This window comes from Gossypium raimondii, chromosome 6 (genome assembly GCF_025698545.1).
Source record: "Gossypium raimondii isolate GPD5lz chromosome 6, ASM2569854v1, whole genome shotgun sequence".
Classification (NCBI taxonomy): domain Eukaryota; kingdom Viridiplantae; phylum Streptophyta; class Magnoliopsida; order Malvales; family Malvaceae; genus Gossypium; species Gossypium raimondii.
Genome location: NC_068570.1, coordinates 23,853,747 through 23,875,655, shown reverse-complemented (window position 1 = coordinate 23,875,655; position 21,909 = coordinate 23,853,747). Strand labels below are relative to the sequence as shown.

Below are 21,909 nucleotides of genomic sequence, written 5' to 3'. Positions count from 1 at the left end.
AGGTATAAATTATATGGATAGTATGAATTTGACTCCTCAATTCCTTACTTTTAATTTATTTATTTTTGTTTACCATGTAGAGTAAATAGACCCAAAATATCCACAAAATACATCAATGGATTATTAATTACTTCACTTTTAAAATTTACCACAACTAAAGTGTTTGATAGAAATTGAAACTTGTCGCTATATTTAGTTTTATTGATCTTTCTCATTGTACTTTTAAATTAAAGGTAAATTTGCCACTCTACTTTAATTCTTTGCCAATTCAATTCTATATTAAATTTTGCCAATTCACTTTTTTTGTATGATTGAATTATGCAACTAAAGTTTGATTTTAGCAAATTTTATTATCCAATTTTAATTTTAATTTTATTTTAATTAATAAATATATTTTACTTAAATAAATAACTAAAACATTGCTACTTAAATGTTTAAATTTATTTTTTATGTATTTTAAAAGTTTCAGGTCTTCCTTCCATTAAATAACTTAATATTCGCTATTAAAATAATATTTTCTTATTAATTTCATTTTATACAATAATAAAATGGCCAAACAGATGTAAAATAAAAGCTTTAACAACTACTCCATTCAAGTCAAAACCCCATTAATTTTTTTCAAATCATTAAATTCAATATCTAATGGTAAAATTTTATTTAAAAAATAAAATTGGTGGCAAAATTAATTAGTATTGAAAGTTTAGTGACTAATTTTAATCACATAAAAATTGAGTGATAAATTTATCCACATGTTTAATGTATATCACTAACATTAATTAAAATAAAATATAGTAACAAATTTCAATATCCATTTACAATATGGTGACAAATTTACACTATGACCCTTATATATATTGTCGGTGTAGGGTATCTAATCATAAAAAATCAACTCACAACTACCCAACTGTAACCCAAAAGTACTCCAAATCTCAAACCATAAAATGATTTGAACCCAAAATGACCCAGACAAGTAATCTGAAATTATCTTATTTGACAAATCCAACTGATAAATTTGAATGACTAGCTAAAACTCAAATTAATCCTAACTCGAAAAGATTCAAAATTTTAGAACTCAAATTATTCAACACAAATTAATGAGGTAAAAATCAAACCAATTTATCACAATTAAAAGCTTAAACACTCTTTTCATGAATAATTGTTTCTTAAAATTAGAAAATGTTATTATAAATTGAAATTATATTTAACCCGTAACACCAAAAACTTGTAAACTTACGCCTTGTACTTGGTTAACAAGGAAAACATAAACAATTAAGATTATGCCTTAGCACCTCTCTTACCAACATTCAAAAACGAAACCGATTAGGTAAAAAACAGTTGGTATAATTCTAATCCAAACCCTAAAACTCAACTTAATTCAAAATCCAATCCAAAGTGATTTAACCATAAAAAGTCAACTAACCTGAATTGTTATGAACCCAAACTAACACCAACCCAAAACAACCAAATGCCTTAAATAATCCGTTCCAAGTAATGACCTGACCAAGAAAGCAAAGCCTCAAGCCCGAACCCCAAAAGTGATCCGAACTGAAATAACCCATATTGACTGATCCAACCTGCCTGACCCACACAATTGGCATGTTTACTATCAAGCAATCAAGCATCAATATGCTAAGGTTAATGAGACACTGTCAAGGACCATCACATAATCAAACCAAGCAGCCAAACATTGTACGATTATACAAGCTCAAGCTTCCTCCACAATTTGTATTTTTGCTTATATTACAACATTCTATTTATGGAAACCCTGGAGAAAGCTGCAATGGTTCTAAAAAGTGAGGGAAACAACAGCACAATTATCACATGAGGTCTTCTGCACTTGGTACATGTTTTTTCCCTAATTAAATTCTCTTTTACTGAAAAAGGTTTAATGTGCCAACTTTTTAAGGTGTTGAAACACTTTCTGTTTAATCCATTGCCTGTCATAAGGCAAATATGCTTGAATACTGTGATCATAGCTGCAAGCAAGAAATAAACAATAAAACCCGTTATCTTGTCAATGGAATAACAACAAGGTTGCATGCAATAAATGGACTCGGCAAAACCATTGGTTGCAGCCTATTCAGCTTCTCATAGGATACAACCACATGGTTCCACCAGATCAAACAGGCCAGAGTCCAGACCCCCACAAACCGATGACTAAATCCTAGACACCCTCTCCCATTCATGTGTAACCGCACTCATGTTTCAATACATGGTGACTGGATCTTTCTTAGTATCTAAAGAAAATACAGATTGTCCATCAGCCACATCCATTTCCTTGAGCCTTGAATAGTTTCTATTTTGAGTCCATGAGTCACCGACTCACTGTAGAAAGTTGCATGCAATAAATGGACTTGGAAAACCCATTGATTGCAGCCTATAATCTATTCAGTTTCTCATAGGATATATGGGAACTACATGGTTCCACCTGATCAAATAGCCCAGAGTCCAGATCCCTACAAATCAATGACTAAATGCTAGACACCATCTCCCATTCATGTATAACTGCACTCATGTTTCAATACATGGTGATTGAATCTTTCTCGGCATCTAAAGAAAATATGATTGTCCATCAGCCACATTCATTTCCCTGAGCCTTGGGTAGTCCAAGGGCAATTCTATTGTTATAAGTTCGTGAAATTCATTTGAAAACACATTTGAGTTTCAGCAGAAAAGGCAACTTTTCTACACTGACTCATGGACTCAAAATACATGCTTATTCCTCAGGGTTCAGGTTCTACAATGAAAAATCATGCCTTTAATAGACAGTTTTTAAGACACTTGATCAGCACATGACTGAGTAAACATGAAATATTACATAAGATAGATGATAATGTTCAAAGAGAAAAGGGTGTACGAAAAAAAGAGATTGAAAGACATACACAAGGGCACTCATATCTGCAAGGCCATCAATAAAATTGTAAAGATCAGCAATGTCATATGTGATGTTTCTTGTTGCTGGATTTAGCTCCTTAAGTTTCCTTTCATATAGTCCACATATACCTTCACATGTCAAATATTATAAAACTGTAAACCTTGTCCAATCATTTGGAACCAGTAATTCATTCTATCAAAACTAGAGAAACAAAAAACAAATGCATAATTAAATCTAAGGATCACTTCAAACATATTAATAATCTCCAAAAGGAACAGTCCACTCCCTGTACCAGAATCTGTTTTCAAGAACACTAATGAAGTATGAACTTAAAAATCATAGCAGCAGTCATCCAAAACAAACATTTAAGACAACAAATACACCGTCAATTTTGACAAAAACCCGATTAATCCAAACCAGAACCAAATCCAATCCGATTTGATCATAAAAAGTTAATAACCCAAAGCTGTCCAACCTAAACTTGAATTAATCAAACCCAAAACTAATCCAAATCAGAACCCAAATCACCCGACCCTCAAACCCAAATCAGCCTGAACATGAAATGACCAAACCTAAAATTTGAATTTGACCTTATCCTGATTGATCCAGTCCAAAACCAACCCAACCCACCCGTGCAATTGATAGCTCTAATAACAAACGACAAAAAGCAAGACACTATAAGCAAAAATAAACGAAAAGATACCATCCATGGCTTGAGTTACGGAAGAGTAATCCATAAATGTTCTCGTTGATCTGTTCTGTGAAGTTTGCATCAAAACAATGGTGTGCTTGTTTGCCTAAATTCCCAAACAAAATAACACATAAGCAATTAGGGGAAAAAATCACTAATGCTAAAATACGTTTGAGCGTAATTATCACGCGGGGAAAGAATCAATAAACCAACATTAGTTCATAGCAAAGAAATCTTCAATCTTTAAGTAATAAAAAGAAAATAGCTGCAATTTGCTCGGTTTCAAGAGCCGTGTGCCCTATTCTGTATTGAAAAGGAAACGTTTAACGAAACCCTAGTTTAAAGCGGCAAGAAAATGAATTTTTACAAGCAATATTTGATTGAATTAGGGGACAAAATAGAAGAAAAAGGGAATTACCATGCGATTATTATAGATGGAACTGAAAAAGAGAATCTGCTGCCAACGTTAAACTGCTGAAATCAAATGTGGTTCCAATGGAAGTCCCCAAAACAGAGTTTTGTTTCTTAAAAGAAAATTAAATTAAGAAAGGTTAAAATATGCTCTAAGTCCTTGTATTCTCTTGCATTTATAATTTAGTCTCTCTATTTTTAATTTCTTTGCTTTTTGGATTTTGATATTTAGGTCAAACGTTGATTTTATTTTTGTTGTTAAATTTACTAGTGTAAAATTTTGAAATAGAAAATATTCACTTAAGGATCATATAATAAAATTGGACTTTTTATATGCTTGTATTTAACTGAAGAAGTTAACTCTTCTTAACAATTCAGCTTACAAAATATAGAAAAATTAAAATTTTGAAAATACCAATAAAGGACTAAATTTCAAATGTTTAAATAGTATAAGAAGTTAAAGCATATATTAACCAAATTAAAATTTTAAAAAGAGCAACTGATGTCTCCCACGTCATTAGAATAGTTGACGAAGACTTTGACTTAAAGCATATATGTCGATATTTCTCCAAGGGCATGATTGTCCAAAAGAATTGAATTCTGGATTAGAGTTAAGTAGCTGAGTTTAGGCAGGTTCAGTGGTTAACTTAGTTTATTTTATTATGCGGGTCGATTTTCGATAATTGGATTTATTTAAATGATTTAATATATTTATATTTTATAGTATATAAAGGGTATTTTACCAATAAAAGCCCTTTTTTTCAAAATTTACCGAAATGGGCCAACTGTTTAATTATTTACAGGAATGGTCCATTTTTCGCGAAATTGCGTCCACGTCAGCGCGATGTCAGGGTACGCGCCAGAAAATCGCATCCATATCAGCGCAACTTGCTGATGTGGACGGAAATCGTGCCCTAGAGGATGCGATTTGCTGACGTGGCATGAACAGTTTATGTTTTTTAGCTTGAAAAACTTTGAAAGGCCATAACTTTTGGCTCGGTTGTCCGATTGAGACGATTTTTTTTATTTCGAATAACTTTTCGAGATCTACGCGCTGACAAACTGCTTAGAGATGAATATGGACTAATTTGTAAAGTATAATTTGTTAGTTACAAGTATAGGGACTAAAGTGTAATTATTTCAAAATTAGCATGAAATTTTTGTATTTAAGAATATTTGAATGTTATGGAAGGATGAAATTGAATTTGAATTGAAAAACGAAGCTTAGATTTGAAAATATGACTATTTAGGTTTTAGGGACTAAATTGAATAAAATGGAAAATTTTAGGGAACTTCTCAAAAGTGGAATGAGCTGACTTATACCTATAACAGGATGATATAAGACAATTCTGTAAAAAAAGATCTGGTATTTACTTCAAATAAATAAGGAAAATAATGATTTGAATGTTTCAAAATTCAATTTTAAACCGAAAAAATCAAAATTTAGGGGCAAAAAAGGATCTTTTTCGACAAAAACTGCAGCAAACCGCCTTAGGCTGTTTGTTAGCGCATAGATCTCAAAAATTTATTCGAAATCAAAAAAAAATCGTCTCAATCGGAAAAGTTATGGCCTTTCAAAGTTTTCCAAGCTTAAAAACATAAACTGTTCATCCATGTCAGCAAATCGCGTCCTCGTAGGCGCAATTTGTATCCACGTAAGAAAATCGCGCTGACGTGGACGCGATGTTCTGACACGTACCCTGACATCGCGCTGACGTGGACTCGATTTCGCGGAAAATGGCCCATTCTGGTAAATAATTAAAAAATCGACCCATTTCGGTAAATTTTGAAAAAAACATCTTTTTTTGGTAAATTGCCCGTATATAAATTGGTGAAATATATTTTTATTTTTAAAATATTTTAAATATACTTTAAATCAATCGATTTGGTGATTATTTGAGATTGAGGTTAGTTAAATTCAGAAAACTGGTTGTTTACTTACCGCTATTGTTAACTAAATTTAATCAAGGAATACCCTTTTGTTATGATATTGCTTTTTTTTATAGGATAAATTTTAAAATTATATGTAAACTTTGATTTAATGTATAGTTGTGTATATGTATTTTAATTTAGTGCAACTATGCAAGTGAAACTTTAATTGAGATTCAAATGTATTTAAAGACATAAATTTTTTTTATATTGGATAAATATAATTATTTATATATGCAATATATAAACATAAAATGATGTTATGTCAATAATTGTGTCAATAATTTACAAGAATTGAATCAAATCAAAATTTAATGTATACAATTGCATATTAAACCATAATTCATGTATAGTTTTGGAATTTGTCCCTTATATACAAATATAAGTTTTGAAGTATTAATTACATTCAATAATTTAATTTAATAATATTTTATTTTTGGTTTAATTACGAAATTCACCTTTTAGTTTATAAAATTGAGAATTTACTCCATTATTTTAATTCATCATAATTTGATCATCATAATTTACTAAAACTTAGAAATTAGTCCGACTAAGTAATATTGTAAACCTTGTTTTCAAATCACTATCCCGAAAATTAACAATTTAGCAATTTATATGTAAGAGATTAGCAAAAGAAAGCAAAAGTTTAACAATTTATATACAACATATTAGCAAAAATGATAGTTCGTACTCATGTGTTTACCAACAAATTAGATCAAATTCTTAGTTTTAGTAAAGTAGAAGCACTAAATTTTGACAAATTAAAGAAGAAGGATTGGCTTCTCATTTTTCGTAAAATAAATGGATAAAATTCAAAAATAGACATTTTATGTTTTTAATGTAATTATAAAAAAAAGTTATTGTTGATACAATTATACAAATGAGGAGATAAGGAAGAAAAAGTAATAGTGCTAAGGAGGGTCGATTCACCTGAGTAGGCAAAGAGCAAGAAAATGAGATAAGTCAGGGAGGAGTAAGAGAGCAAAGGAGATTGTATGCATGCGAAGACTTTGGGTTGCTGAAAAGCTAAGGATCCCTCTTTCATCGTCTTGGAAGGTATTTATAAGGGGAAGAACCCCTTGACTGATAGTGTCACGTCATTGACAGTACGAGTGGTGGCCCGCTTGCGTGGGCAACTAAGTGGTGGCCGATTATCCTTTTGTATGGTTCTGTTATGACATTCCCTTGGCTAAAATAGCACAAGGTTATTACACTCCAGTGGTCCTTCAGTGGTCCCTTCTTAGAAGTGAATACCTTCTCGCTAGAAGTGGGTGGCTAAGATGATGATGCTCCTGGCGTGACCAGCCAAGTGTTGTAAAATAGTGGACTATCCGAGTACTCTTCAAATAGGGAGCTAAGTGATGCAAGACTGAAAACGGTTTATGAACGTCTCTTAAATATATTCTCATGGTACCACGTATCCCTGTCGGATAAAAGATTTAACAATTACAATAATTTTTTTAAATTAATTTAAATATTAAATAATATATTCATCTGTTTTTACTTACAAATACAAATTGGTATGGATCAAATTCCACCTTAACAAAAAAAAAGACATACCAAAGAATATAAAAAAACAAATGGAATATTACAAACCAAATAATATTGGTGGCGATTACATACCCATGTTGGTCACTTGTGATCGCTCAACAGTAGAGGGATATTTCTGGTAGTGTTGGACGCAACATGCTTTAGATAGTACCGATGATGTGAGTAGTCCTAGAGGTTTCCTTGTTGTTTAATTGCGGATAGTATTCCAGTTTCCTGATCTGGGATGATACATATATCAAATTGGGGGCAGACATGCCTCTTCAACCTAGACAGAAAGAAATCTCATTCATTTTTTGACTCCCCCATTGTTATTGCAAACGCAATTGGAAGGACCTTCCGATTACCATCCTGCGCCACAACAAATAACAGTCGATGGGTATATCTACCATACATAAAAGTATAGTTTATTTATACTAATGGCTTGTTGTACTGGAATGCTTGAAAGCATTGCTTGAAGGTCCAAAACAGACGGTGGAACACTCGGCATCTATGGAACAAGCGATCGTTATGATATGCAGGCCCCGTTTTAAGATTTGTTATGCAACCTGGGACGTACTTCTCCAGCACCTGACACCACTTCCATACCTCGTTGTTTGACGCATCCCACCCATTGTGCAGGCCCCGAATTCAACGAAGAACTTGCGTTGGCAAGCCTTTTGTGTGGTAGTTCTGCAAACTTCAACCCATCTCCTGTCGATAGATCAACATTATGCATGTGGGTTGGAGGCGAGTACGCAGTGAATTGTGGATCTTCTTCTTCTTCTTCACCCCATTCGCTATCTTCTGGTTAAGTTGAAATGGGTTATAGTTCAGAAAATAATTCAACTTTTGAACCATTGGCACCGAGCTCCCGGACTGGATCAACATCGGACTCATTGCCATTTTCATTCTCAGACCCATCAACATCTACATGTTAGAGGTCCCCTCGTCGGTGGACGTCATAAGGTGTACATCAACCCTTCTTGTGTACATGTTGGAACGTCCAAAATCACAGGTCAATTGCCAACTGCTGGAAGTTGCTACCATTCCCTAGTATGTATTCCCAACATTGAACATCGACTCACCAAGGTTCATGGCCCATCCACTAACTAAGTGTCGTGCAGGGTCGTGTATTTTGTTCTACCACCAAAACTCGATAGTTTGGTGTTTTGCCTCCCATGATTGAAATCTAAGGCCGAGATGGATGAGTGTCTTTTTATTGATGATTCCAGGATATCGTAATGGGAACTTTCTAACAAAATGGTTGGACTATCGACATTTTCAACCGTTCTCGCCTCTCAAACAAGAAAAGATGTTGACAACTGAATGCCTTCATATAGCCCTGAAATTCTACATATAACTCAAGAAACTGTGATCTACTGTCGATGTGCATCTGCACCATTGCCTCCAAGCCCCGAGCACCTTTAATATCGAATGCATCATATCTCACGGGATTAATTAAAGCATAACTTAATAGGCAATACTCTCATTGTTGTAGATCCGTCGATTTTTCACCTAATTCTTTTTTGAAGTTCTGGCAGTTCTATGTTCTGATTAAAAGCCAGTTGTGTTGTGTTCTCCAATAAAAAAACCATCCCGTTCTCGGTGTCACGGACCTCACTATCATAATAAATAATAGCAGTAATCCGTCCATTCATTTTTAGCCAAATTATTTGTCAAGAAAAGTTCGAAACAAAAAAATTATGCAAAAAATATAATGCTTCAAATAAATATGAACACGAAAAATCAATGCTTATGCTTACTTTTTATACAAATAGTATAGTTGCTCCAACTTATACCTTGTCTATGAACTTCTTCAAATTTTATTTCCATGGTTTATGCCACTAGAGGCTGAAATACGAGTCATTTATAACCCAATGGATAACATCCCACTTGTTTCTGAAAAAATGTCTTGGATAGTGGGGGTTGAACCTTGTAGAGAAAAAAACGCTCCAAACAGGAAATACTATCAGCAGCAGTACTAAAAAGGGCGTCCAACTAGAAGCGTTTTCAATACTTTTGCTGACAGTACATCTTGCTTAGAGCATTTTTTCTCTACAAATTTCAACCCCCACTATTCGGGGCATTTTTTAGAAATGTTCTAGATATCCTGGGAATCCCGAGATATTTTTTCAGAACCCATCTCGTCAAAATTATTTTTTCAGTTCTCCAAGTTTTGATTTTTAATCAAAAATAATATTTGATTGGTATAAATACGAATATTTTAAATATCAAATTATATTATTACAATTATTATGTTAAACTTTTAATCAATTAAAACCCTAAACCCTATCCTTAAAACCCTAATAATAAAAATCCATAATCTTAAATTAATAACCCTTAAAACCCTAATAATAAAATAATTCACCCTAATTTAACAAACCATAAACCCTAATTAACAAACACTAATGGCCATGATAATAAATTCCTTAACCCTAATTTATTAAATCCTAAAACCCTAATTAATAAACACTTGAAAATAATAAAACCTAAAACCCTAATTTAATAAACCTTAAATCCTAATTAAACACTTAAAACCCTAAAAATTATGAAAACCTAAAAACACGGGGGAAAACGCACCGACTTAGATGCACTTTTTTGAGTTTCCTCTAAAAACAACACTAGCTAGACGTGTTATAGTAAAAACGACTCATTTCCATCCATTTTAAAAAAAGTGGCCTATTCTCGTATTTTTGAAATTTTTTTTATGGTAATTTAGTCCTTGATTGATTTTCTTTGAATATTTGTGGTATTTATGCTAATTAATTCCACTATGTGTTTTGTCATATTCGGACAAAAATTTTGTTTGTCAACTCTAAGGTATCCCCATAGCCTGTACAACCTTGGGGAATCTTTAGCAGCTACAAATGAAGAATAATAATAGATAAGGATGAAAACATCGTTAACTACTTGAATTGGATATTTTTTTTTAATTTAGTTGTTAAGTTTTTTCCACTTCAGTTTTAAAGGTTGGCAATATTTTGTTGTTTGATATTTAAACTTTTGACTCTTTAAGGTGGGATGGTGTCATCATTTCAAAATTTTAAAAATATTACATAAAATAAAAAATAAAAAATAAGAAAATTATATAAAGATTTAAAATTTATAAGTGATAATATGATACAATCTTAAAATGCCACATCATTGCATTTTATAGAATCTAAGTGTAAGGACCAAATTGAAATAAAAACTACAAAATTCTTTAACTAATATGGACAAAAATTCAGGGTCAAAATGAAAAACTGCCAACTTCATATCTGTAATCTATACTTATTATAAAGCTCATGGCTAAATTAGTATTACAAGTTAATCGATTACCAACTCAATTTAAAAAAAGATGAAAATACCATTATTTTGTAAAATAAATTATATTATTTAAAATAAATTTATCATTTTATATCTTTTATATAAAAAATAAAAACTAAACATACATAAAACTGAAACCCATACATCTTTTAATTTTCCATATGTGTACTTTATTTTAAACTAAAATCTCGATATTAATATTAATTTTCTCTAATCGTGGGTTTGGTAGTTGCATTTGTTTGAACGAATGGCATAAAAGAACCTTGGAATTATGTCTCCCCATGATGTGCATACAATACAAAATTAAAATAAATATTTTGAAGAATTATCAGAAAATACAAAATATTTAATGATATCCCCTCAAATAAGTGCAGAACATGTTTGAAGAAAAATATAACAATTAGCGGATTGAGTTCAAACTAAATTGGTATAGATGTTGTTGACGAATTAAATTATATATTTTATAATAGTAAAAGTATAATTTCGCCATTTTAATAATCTACGATTTTATAATTTTAAAAGATTAAATCAATTTTATATCATCTAAAATCTAAGCAATTTACCATTTCACCTATGAAAAAGATTTGATATTAATAGCATAGAAACTAGGTTTGTGTTTCTAGAATAAAAATATTTTATTTAAGATTATTTATAAACACATTAATAAAAGTTTTATCATATTTTTATTATTTTTAAACAGTAATAAACATGATTGAAGAAATATCCCTTAAATACCACGAACACCGAATAAAAGAAGAGGAATGTTGAAATCACATTTCAATTTTCAAAAATGGCGAAAAGTGAGTATTTTCTCATATCAAATCCTTTTGATTTCAAAAAATTTATATCTTTACTTGTTTGATACATTGTTAATTAATTTTTGTTGAAAACAAACAGAAGGACTAAAATTTCGAAATTAAAAGTAAAGACACTAATTTCAAATTTCAAAAAAGTACAAGAGCTGAAAGCATAATTAAACATATTTCTATCTTTATTTTTTAAGCAACTAACGTTGTTGCTAATGCTTTGAACTTAGATGACCCTCTCAAACTACCTTGAAATAAATCTAGCAGATAGATAGATAGATAAAGAGAAGGAGATGGTGGAAAACTTGAAACTGCCCACCAAAGTCCACTGTTAGTCACAGCAAACGCCCTTTTTATTCAAAAAACTTACCTTTATTCAAAAAAGTCTTTCTCTTTCTTTCTATGTGCCTATCCTTTTTATCTTTGAATGTTTCCGCTTCTATCACCCAATAATTCCTTGTTTTCCTGCTTGACTTCCCAAGATATTCGCTTGGGTTTCTGTTAGTTTCCCCCCCCTTTTCTTCCTAAATTGATTTCTTAGCTGGACATGTAAGGAGACTCACTTACAACTCTACAATAAAACCATCAGTTCCCTTTTGTTTTCGGAACTTGTGTTCTTTAATCTTGATGTATCAAATTAGCATCCTTGTTAGTAGTTTTTAGAGTATTTTAGTTGCTTTACCTCAATTTGATCTTTTTAAGCACTGATATTTAGTTTAGGATCTTACTTGTGAATTATATACATGTGTGGTTTTTTAAATCCTAGCATTCAATCTAGGATCTGGGTCTGGGGTTTTCTCTACTGATTTGTCTTCTTTCAACCTATTTTTTTCTAGCTGTTTAAGATTCACTTTTGAATTAGCATAGGAGTTCCTGTGTGACTTTGACTAGAGACTATATTAAGAATATTTTAGTTGTTGTTTAAGAGTATTTTAGTTGCTTTACCTTAATTTGATCTTTGCATGCACCTAAATAGTTTAGGATCTTGTTAGTTGTGAATTATGCACATGTTCTTTAAATACTAGCATTCAATCTAGGATCTGGGCTTTGGGTTTTTTTCTACTTATTTGTCTTCTTTTCTATCTGTTCAAGATTCACTTTTGAATTAGCATAGGCTTTACTTGGTAGAGTGAAAAGAAAATTGGAAGGATGGAAAATTGAAGGGATGGAAAACTAGAAGATGGAAAACATAATTTTTCTTTCCATAGTTGTGCTTGGTAAGAGAGATGAAAAAATGGAAAGAAAATTACATTTTCTTTTCATCCATTGCTTGGTAGAGGTGAAAAATGGAAGGAAAGAAAATAAAATATTTGAAAAAAAGTGCATAATTTTAAACTAACATGCATATCTCTCTCATTTTCTCTCCTTTCATCATTCCAATTTGGAAGGATTGCTTTTTATGCCTTAGGATGCAAAATGATCTCCCCTCCTATTTTCTTTCCTCTCACTTCTCTTCCCAACCAAGCACACACAAAATTTATTTTCTTTACACTTTTCCTTTCCTTCCTCCCATCCCTTCACTTTTCCACCCAACCAAGCACACCTTAAGAGTATTTTAGTTGCTTTACCTTAATTGGATCTTTGCAAGCAGTGATATTTTTGTTTTTGCTTGGATTTTACTTGCGAGTTATATATTTAATATATATATTTTAAAATTTAGCATTCAATCTAGGATCTTGGCCTGGGATTTAATTTTTTTTAACTTATTTGTCTTCTTTCAACCTACTTCTTTTATATTGCTTTCAAGATTCAATTTTGAATTAGCATGGGAGGTTCTGTATTTCTCTGATTAGAGACTATCTTATCTGATTGCTGTTGCATGTGTTTGACAATGTCTGAATTAATAGATCAGTTTTCCACGTATATTTCAGCAATAAAACTGTTGATTCTAAAAATTTTTAGCTGCAAAACTTGGGGGGGTCAAATAAGTCACGCTTTGTTTTGAGTGCCATTTGAGTTTTAGAAGCTGAGTTAACATGATTCATGCAATTGCAGAGATAGATGGGTGTATATCTCAGCACTCCCAAAACTGAAAAATTCTCAGAAGATGGTGAGAATGATAGAGTTAGATATGGTCTAGCATCAATGCAAGGATGGCGTTCAACGATGGAAGATGCTGTAAGTACAAATGACACCTTTAATTTTCAAATTTCCTAAGCATTTGGACCCTGCTAGATTGAAACTAGATTGGGGGTGATGTGGGGGTGGTATTTTAAGTTTCTATCAATGAGTTTTTAAGAGAGTTCAAAGTTTACGTTCTTGTTGATCTATAATGTGGGTCATTCTATTGTCTGTCTTGTCTCTTCCTTAAGTTATAATTGTAGCTTATATCATCTTTTTATCTCTTGCATATTCCCATTTCATGTTATAACTTATATTTTTGTTTTGTTAGCATGCTGCATATCCTGATCTTGATGCATCTACTTCGTTCTTTGGTGTCTATGACGGTCATGGAGGTAAGACTTTGATGGTTCAGGTACTTCATATGATTATTTCAGTTCCATTTACAGGTTTCATTTGTTGTACGCCATCTGAACTTGAGGTTTTTGTTGCTTCTCATTCGTGTACTTTGTCTATTTTCCCTTTTAGAACTTGAACTGACTGAAGGATATTGAAATCTTTTACCTTCTCAAATGATTCTGAATCATGTTTAGATTTGGTGTCAGTGAATGCATAACTTTTTCTCTTTAAAGGTCCTCATAATTGCTCCTCCTAGTTTGCTCAATTTTGATCATAATATGAATTAAGTGTCTTACTGATGGCTTCTGTTCATGTTTCTTCTACTTATCCAAGTTCATAACTTGTAGGTAAGGTGGTTGCCAAGTTTTGTGCCAAATACCTTCACCAGCAGGTTCTCAAGAATGAAGCATATGCTGCTGGGGACATAGGAACATCAGTTCAGAGAGCATTTTTCAGGTTGCTAACTTGAGTTTATCTTTGTTGTTCACCATATTTGCCTTATTATAGGAATCAACAATCTGATGCATGAATGACTTGGAGAGTTGGTGTTCAGTTCCTGCTTGTGATATTGTATCTTTATTAATTTTTTGATACTTGGAGTGTGAGAGTAACTTTTCTTTTTCCTTCCACTTGTTTAGGTCTGCTAATATTTCGCTATGAATTTCACAAGGTTCAATTCTCCTAGAAATATTGTATTCAGACGTTCTCCATACATGTCGAAATGCTATCTCTACGCTGTTATTACAGTTTTAGTAACTTGAAAAGTAAATTGACACAAATGGTGTCAGTGATTTAAGTGTGCTGTTCTTTTCTTATATAATCTTAATATATTTTTTAAAACTTTTTATTTCAAATTTTATATCTCATCTAGATTATAAATCTCGTATTGTTCCAGTGCAGTCGAAATGCTTTTTCCAATCTTTCAGAAAATTTTGAAAGGGGAAACTTATTAGATACGATGGGGCATCTATTCCCATCTTGCCCCCCTTTCCTTTTTGTAGTTCAAATGATTCCTCCCATTGTTTATTTTGTGTGTTTCCAACTCGAATTACGTTTTACTGCAGAATGGATGAGATGATGCGTGGACAAAGAGGATGGAGAGAATTAGCCATTTTGGGTGATAAATTCAACAAGTTTTCTGGCATGATAGAAGGTTTGATATGGTCTCCTAGGAGTGGTAACAGTAATGACCAAGTTGATAACTGGGCCTTTGAGGAGGTACTTACGAAAATATACCCATGTTATTGTCCATAACTAACAGAAATTTGGTGTTAGCCAGAAGCTATGATGGAAACCAAGATTGAGGAAGAAGAATAGAACTTGCATTAATGTATGTTGACTCTTAGCTTGTGTAATGTGTCTATGCAAGCCCAGATGGTGGACAGTATACTTCCGTCTTGAAATTTAACATTGTACTCTTCACTTACTTTTTGGTTGGGGCAGTGATCTAAATGAGCAATTTAAGACATTTTTTTTTGCAACAATTTGTATGTATAATTTGCAAGTGTTCCTTAAAATTGTAAACAGGGCCCTCACTCTGACTTTTCTGGACCAACATCTGGGAGCACGGCCTGTGTTGCAGTTCTAAGAAACAATCAACTTTTTGTTGCAAATGCTGGTGATTCTCGTTGCGTAATATCTAGAAAGGGTCAGGTAATGTTCTATTAATCAGATGTCGTTAGCTAGTTTCTTCTGAATGGATACTCAAATGGAGATTATTTGTGTTAATCAATTTAAATATATATGTGGATGGACGGGCTATTGTACTTTGAGCCACGGGGAATATTCTCTCTTTCTGAATAAATTATCTTTATTTTTTTTGTTCTTATTATGTGGCTTGTTTCTTTTGTAGGCATACAATCTCTCTAGAGATCACAAACCAGATCTCGAGGTGGAGAAAGAAAGGATTTTAAAAGCCGGTGGTTTTATACATGCAGGACGTGTCAATGGCTGTTTGAATCTTGCAAGAGCTATAGGTAATTTACCTCCCTGTTTGATATCCAAAAACAAAAAGGGTACTAATTGAACTCACCATTTCAGTCATTGCAATTTTCTAAAGATAGAGAAATATGCAGTATGCCACTCGGCACAAAGTGCTATCGCTTTGCCTAAATCGAATAACATTTTTATACATCCATAATCTCCAATCAAGTGTATGTATCCATGCACATCTATTATTGATTCCTTTTTTCCCGCAGGTGATGTTGAATTCAAGCAGAACAAGTTTTTACCCGCTGAAAAACAAATTGTAACCGCTAATCCTGATATAAACACCGTAAGTTCTGTCAGCAAGGTCGCTGAATTGCTATACTATTAACTATTCCATCTTGGCTTTGATATGTGACTATCGATCCTAATAACCTTCGGAGCTTGTGGCATCTAACTTAAAAATCTTAAAATTTTCAATTAGATTGAGCTCTGTGATGATGATGACTTCCTTGTGCTGGCATGTGACGGAATCTGGTATATGTTTCCAATGCCTTATTGGTTCACTCAGACTCGATATTGGTATTGAATTTAGCCTCTAATCCCATCTCGATTTTGATTTTATATTTCAGGGATTGCATGTCTAGTCAGAAGCTAGTAGATTTCATCCATGAACAACTACAATATGTACATAAGCCCTTACTTGTTTATGCAAATTTGATAGGTCAATTTGAGTTAAAAGGTCATTCTAACCCTTTTTTCCTAATGATCATACGCTTGTATGAACTATCACACGAAATGCAGGAAAGCAAGCTTTCTGTTGTCTGTGAGAGAGTACTCGACAGGTGCTTAGCACCATCGACAGCCACCGGTGAGGGTTGCGACAATATGACCATGGTCCTGGTACAGTTCAAGAAACCAATCAAGTGTGCCTCATCTTCGGAGGAGCAATCCTCCCAATCCAAATCAGCCGACAATGAATTGGAGATAAAGGGAACTCAGGACTAGCTGCAACCGTTGTTGGAAGGATCAGATGACCGGCTTGTTTTCCTTGAATATTCCGATATGCATATGTAGATGGCTTTTAGCAGGAATGCAATTGATGACACATTAAGAAAGAATATATGTCCTTTTTTGTTTCTTGTATTTGAATCATTAAATTGTGATGTTTTTATTTCTGAAAATAACACTATGATAATTTCAGTAATAATATGTACAGTTTGTAACTATCCAATGCTTTGGGTTATTGGTTCCATCTTAAAGTTAGTGCCACTACAAGTTCATGTTAGGTACCTAACATTTAGGTTCACTGAAATTTTTTCCCTACTTTAGCACTTAAAACTTACACTTAGTAAATAGGTCCATTTTAATTTAAATTTTTAATGATGTGATATTATGAGATTTTTTAAAAAATTTCATGTGATAATGGCAAAATGAAAAATTATCAAGTTAGTGCACCAAATTGTACAAGTTGAGAGACTACACATTATATTAACGTCATAAAATTCACGCCCAAAGCAACACAGGCAATCAAGGAAGTTGGAGTATCTCAAAATCCTTTGATGTACATTGTAGAATACAGAGTTTTAATACGAAACATATTCCTCACCATAAACTAGAGTTTTGACAATGAGATTCTGTGACATTCAAGGTTTTGACAGTTAACAGATCACATAGAAAGGTTGTCAAAATGAGAAACAATCACTATATTCATATATGCTATAAACTGAGCAAATTTCCCCTGATTTACAATTAATTCTAAAAGAAATATTAAGACAGTTGATGGTAATAATCTGTAGCAATGCCAATCAAATGACCTGTTTTTTTTTACTGCTAAACTGTGTGTGAAAAGATTATTATTAATTAGATTTCAGACCTTCAAAGCCACTGATATTTTCTTCTTCCCAACTCTTTTGCCATTAATGGAGCAATTTTTCGACTTCTCGTTTCTCAACAGGGCCTGAACATCAGCTCGATTTCTCCCACCCTTTTCCTCGTGAACCTGCAATTGGAAAGATAGTTGAATGAATTCCAATATGACAACAGATAATAGCACAACGAATGCTTAATGTTTCGAGTTGATTACCACATAAGGATTGATACCAGGAAGAGAAGATGGTCTTCTTTCACCGGCTTCATTGATACTGAAATTCTTAGGCTTAACCGTTTTGCTTTGCAGGTAGGGATTTTGTGATTGAACAGAATCTTGCTCTAGTTCAGGTTGTCGAGACTTGATTGTCGATAAATAGCTGTACCTCTGTCGTAAGAATCTAGAAGTGAGACGAAAAACAACATAATCTTAGTAGGTTATCAAGTATCCGTCTTGATCACTATCTAAAACATGCAAAAATCCATACAAATTCATGAAATAGATACAGTACCGAACTTCGGCCAAAAGGGTTTCTCGCCTCTGGTTCACTGTCTGCAATTTTTTCTTCTTTGAAACAAATTCCTAGTGCACAAAAACAGGTAGATTCATTAAGACTGGAGATATAAACACATAAAAAAAAATTGGATCTTTATATTCTATATCATCAACAACACTTAAACCATGCCAACTCAAGTACATAAAACAGGTAGATTATAACTGGACACATAAACCTATGAAAGTTTAGATCCTTATATTCTATACCATCAACAACAACGCCTAACCTATGCCAACTTAAGTGCATAAAACAGGTGTAATAATCAAAGCCAAAACTTAAATTTTAGGCAGAAACAAACTCAATATCAACATCCTATATGCAGCAGAATCAAAACAAGAATCTAAAACTAATGAATTGATGTAATAAAAGAACTGTTTGATGATAAAAAAGAATGCGGCCTAGTTTTTATCATATAGGACTACAAAATAAGTAATTGAGTAGTTTTTATCATATAGGACTACAAAATAAGTAATTGAGTCAAAGGACTAACCTTTTGCAATTGTAAGAATTCCTGGAGTAGGGTTTGATGCTTCAATCTAGCCCTAGTTCCTTCATCAACCGAGTTCACAGAAACCCTTTTCATCTTTAATTATTAAAATTGAAACCCAATTTTCTTTTTTCTTTTTTTAAATAAACCTTTCTCAAGAATATATATAGGCAAAAAGAGATGATCTTTTGCCCTAAAATTTATAGCCCAGAAAACCGTATCCCATTCCAATTAGGAGAAATAAAAAAGAAAATCCAAAGAACCCAAAAAAGCCCTTGTTTTTATTAACTTGTTCAAATTGAAAAATCAAAACTTGGAGAAAAAGCAAGACGCCGTTCAAGACGGAATTTTTATTGAAAGATAAAGAAAAAGGAAATAATAAGGAAGATGGGGAGAGAAAAGAGAAAGTTGTGGTGCAACTTTCTCTGAAACTGGATGGAGAATGTGAGAACTCGAAAAAGCCCATGAAGAAGAACATGGAAAGACTTTGAGTTGAAGGAGTGATGGGAAGATAGCGATACAGAGAAGGGTAAATGCGGGAATTAAGAAAGTTCATATTTTTAATTTTTGGGGAATACAGAGAGAGAGAGCTCTGTGGTTGGGGGACAATTGAAGACATATCTCCTTTATCAGTCTTAGCTTTCCATATATATATATATATATGTATTGCATATTGAGGGGGTTTGTTTAGTACAATGGTAAAAGCTGGCTGGGCCATTTTAGACAGAGAAAGGAAGGATGTTTGGATAATGGGAAGGCAGGACATAAATGGCTACTGTTTTGTTTTCATGGGACTGGGGGTTGCGGTTTTCCCTACAAAGAAAGAACCTTTTAGGGTTTTTTACTAAAATAATACAAAAGAAATAAAAAGAAACTAAAATAATATAAAAAAATTATTTACCAAAATATACAAAAAAAAAAATTGAAGGAGGGTAATGGAATGGCGGCACCGGTGGTGCCATTCCCATTGGCGGCACATGACTAAAATGTAACTATCTGCAGTTTCAAGGACCTGACAAAATTTACCATTTTGAATTTTGGAAGTGAATTGGTGCCGCCTGTGGTGTGTTAGCGCCAATGGTGAAACTTGGCTAATTGCTTTCTAAGCCCTCTTTATTTATTATTTTCTTTTTATTCCCCCTTCAACTCACTTTTTTATTTAATAAACAAGCCATCAACCTATTTTTATAGTTAAATAAGCTCTTAATCTATGATTTTACTCATAAAAGCCCTTTATTTTATTATTAAAGTAAATATATTTTACCTAAAGTAAAGCTATTTAAAAAGTATAAACTAATTCACATTTTATGTATTATTTTGGTAATTTGATGAGAATAGTTTATTAAATAAAAAATTACTTTAATTAAATAAACTATTCTCATCAAATTACCAAAATAATACATAAAATGCTAATTAGTTTATATTTTTTTAAATAGCTTTAGTTTAGGTAAAATATATTTACTTTAATAATAAAATAAAGGGCTTTTATGAGTAAAAATCATAGATTAAGAGCTTATTTAACTACAAAAAATAAGTTGAGGGCTTGTTTATTAAATAAAAAAGTGAGTTGAAGGGGGAATAAAAAAGAAAATAATAAATAAGGAGGGCTTAGAAGGCAATTAGCTAAGTTTCAGCTTTGGCGCTGACACACCACAGGCGGCACCAATTCACTTTCAAAATTCAAAATGGTAAATTTGCATGTCAGGTCTTTGAAATTGTAGATAGTTACATTTTAGTCCTGTACCGCCAATGGGAATGGCACCACCGATGCCGCCAATGAGAATGGCACCACCAGTGCCGCCATTCCATTACCCTCCTTCAGTTTTTTTTTTGGTATATTTTAGTAAATAATTTTTTTATATTATTTTGGTATTTTTTTATTTCTTTTGTATTATTTTAGTAAAAAACCCGAACCTTTTACATGGTTGGGCTTGGCTGGATGTCCAGCACAGCTACAATATATATATATATATATATTAATTATTAATTTTGTTGATATGTATAAAATATAAATATTTTATTTTATTAATTACACTATGACTTACTATGACTTTGACTTTGTAAAACATGTGTCTAAGGGTGCCTTTGGAACACTGATTTTGCTCCAGCGCAGTGCGTTTAATCACCTTTTTGGAGCAATCGCACTTGTGCTCTCTATTTGGATGACAAACTTCAGTACAGTAAATTTATGTGACCATCAGTGAAATAAAAAATTTTCACCGGTGAAAAAAGTTCCAGTTAAATCTCACTGGACTTTACTTCCTATTTTAGCCTTCCTTCAATTGTTGTCTTTTAATGTCTTCAATTGTTGTCTTTTAATGTCTTCATTTTATTTTAAAGATTGTAGTTTTATTTATTATTTATTAGTTTTTATTTAAGATCTTAAAATAAAATTTAAAATAATTTAGATAATTTATATTTTAAATAAATCATTATATTTATTTAATACTTTTATGTTAATAATATTAAATTTTATATAGTTTAATAAATATATGAAAAGTAAGTAGAAATATAATTAATAAACACGTAAATGAATAGATGTATGAAAATAACGTTATAAAAAATATTTATCATTGTTATAAAAAATATTTAACTATAAAAATTAAAAATAATTATCATTTTATCTAATAAATAATTTAAATTAATTATATAATTCATTAAAATATTGGAAGATACATTTTAATATTTTATTAAATGAATTTATAAATTCACATATTTTAATAATTTTAAAAAAGTAAAATAATTTAAAAAACTTCTATTATATATCAATTCTAATCTGATGTCCTTAATAATCATTTTTTATTCTTACTTCATCGCTACAGCTGCGTTTGAATCCAAACACACACTCCGCCATTGTTTCTAATCTCACCGCTACAGTATCCAATCTCACCACTACAGTAACTAATCTCACCGCCACCGCTATTTTTAACCTCACCGGAGGTAAACACATTGCCCATCCAAACTAAGGCTTCCTTTGGATGCAGAATCAGTCATTGTGAGATGGAATTTTGAAGGAATATTCTTTTTCCCTGCACTGTGTTGGTGTTTGGAGAAACAATGGT

The 21,909-nt window shown here is 32.1% G+C and overlaps 3 protein-coding genes across 5 annotated transcripts; 1 reads left to right on the top strand and 2 right to left on the bottom strand.

Moving 5' to 3' along the window:
- Nucleotides 1-1,635: 1,635 nt before the first annotated feature.
- On the bottom strand, nt 1,636-4,105 carry LOC105774164 (enhancer of rudimentary homolog). The gene is made up of 4 exons (XM_012596543.2): nt 3,985-4,105; nt 3,579-3,672; nt 2,883-3,003; nt 1,636-1,976 (listed from the first exon to the last, which is right to left on the bottom strand). Exons 1-4 carry the CDS (start codon nt 3,985-3,987, stop codon nt 1,886-1,888), a joined length of 309 nt encoding a protein of 102 aa, XP_012451997.1. The 5' UTR covers nt 3,988-4,105; the 3' UTR covers nt 1,636-1,885.
- Nucleotides 4,106-11,752: 7,647 nt separating this feature from the next.
- LOC105773142 (probable protein phosphatase 2C 60) lies at nt 11,753-17,163 on the top strand. 2 transcript variants are annotated; one of them, XM_012594822.2, is made up of 11 exons: nt 11,753-11,878; nt 13,544-13,666; nt 13,941-14,004; nt 14,356-14,464; nt 15,073-15,226; nt 15,536-15,661; nt 15,861-15,984; nt 16,207-16,283; nt 16,419-16,471; nt 16,567-16,621; nt 16,739-17,163. In XM_012594822.2, the coding sequence occupies exons 2-11, from the start codon at nt 13,550-13,552 to the stop codon at nt 16,940-16,942; spliced, it is 1,083 nt and encodes a 360-aa protein (XP_012450276.1). In that variant the 5' UTR covers nt 11,753-11,878; nt 13,544-13,549; the 3' UTR covers nt 16,943-17,163. The 2 variants fall into 2 exon arrangements, with proteins under 2 accessions (XP_012450276.1, XP_012450275.1); XM_012594821.2 differs by having other exon boundaries at nt 11,765-12,097.
- Nucleotides 17,164-17,473: 310 nt separating this feature from the next.
- Nucleotides 17,474-19,638, bottom strand: LOC105773143 (uncharacterized). Of its 2 annotated transcripts, none has more exons than XM_012594824.2 (4): nt 18,851-19,638; nt 18,316-18,386; nt 18,038-18,204; nt 17,474-17,936 (listed from the first exon to the last, which is right to left on the bottom strand). In XM_012594824.2, the coding sequence occupies exons 1-4, from the start codon at nt 18,941-18,943 to the stop codon at nt 17,902-17,904; spliced, it is 366 nt and encodes a 121-aa protein (XP_012450278.1). In that variant the 5' UTR covers nt 18,944-19,638; the 3' UTR covers nt 17,474-17,901. The 2 variants fall into 2 exon arrangements, with proteins under 2 accessions (XP_012450278.1, XP_012450277.1); XM_012594823.2 differs by having other exon boundaries at nt 18,021-18,204; nt 18,851-19,623.
- Between the last annotated feature and the right edge of the window lie 2,271 nt (nt 19,639-21,909).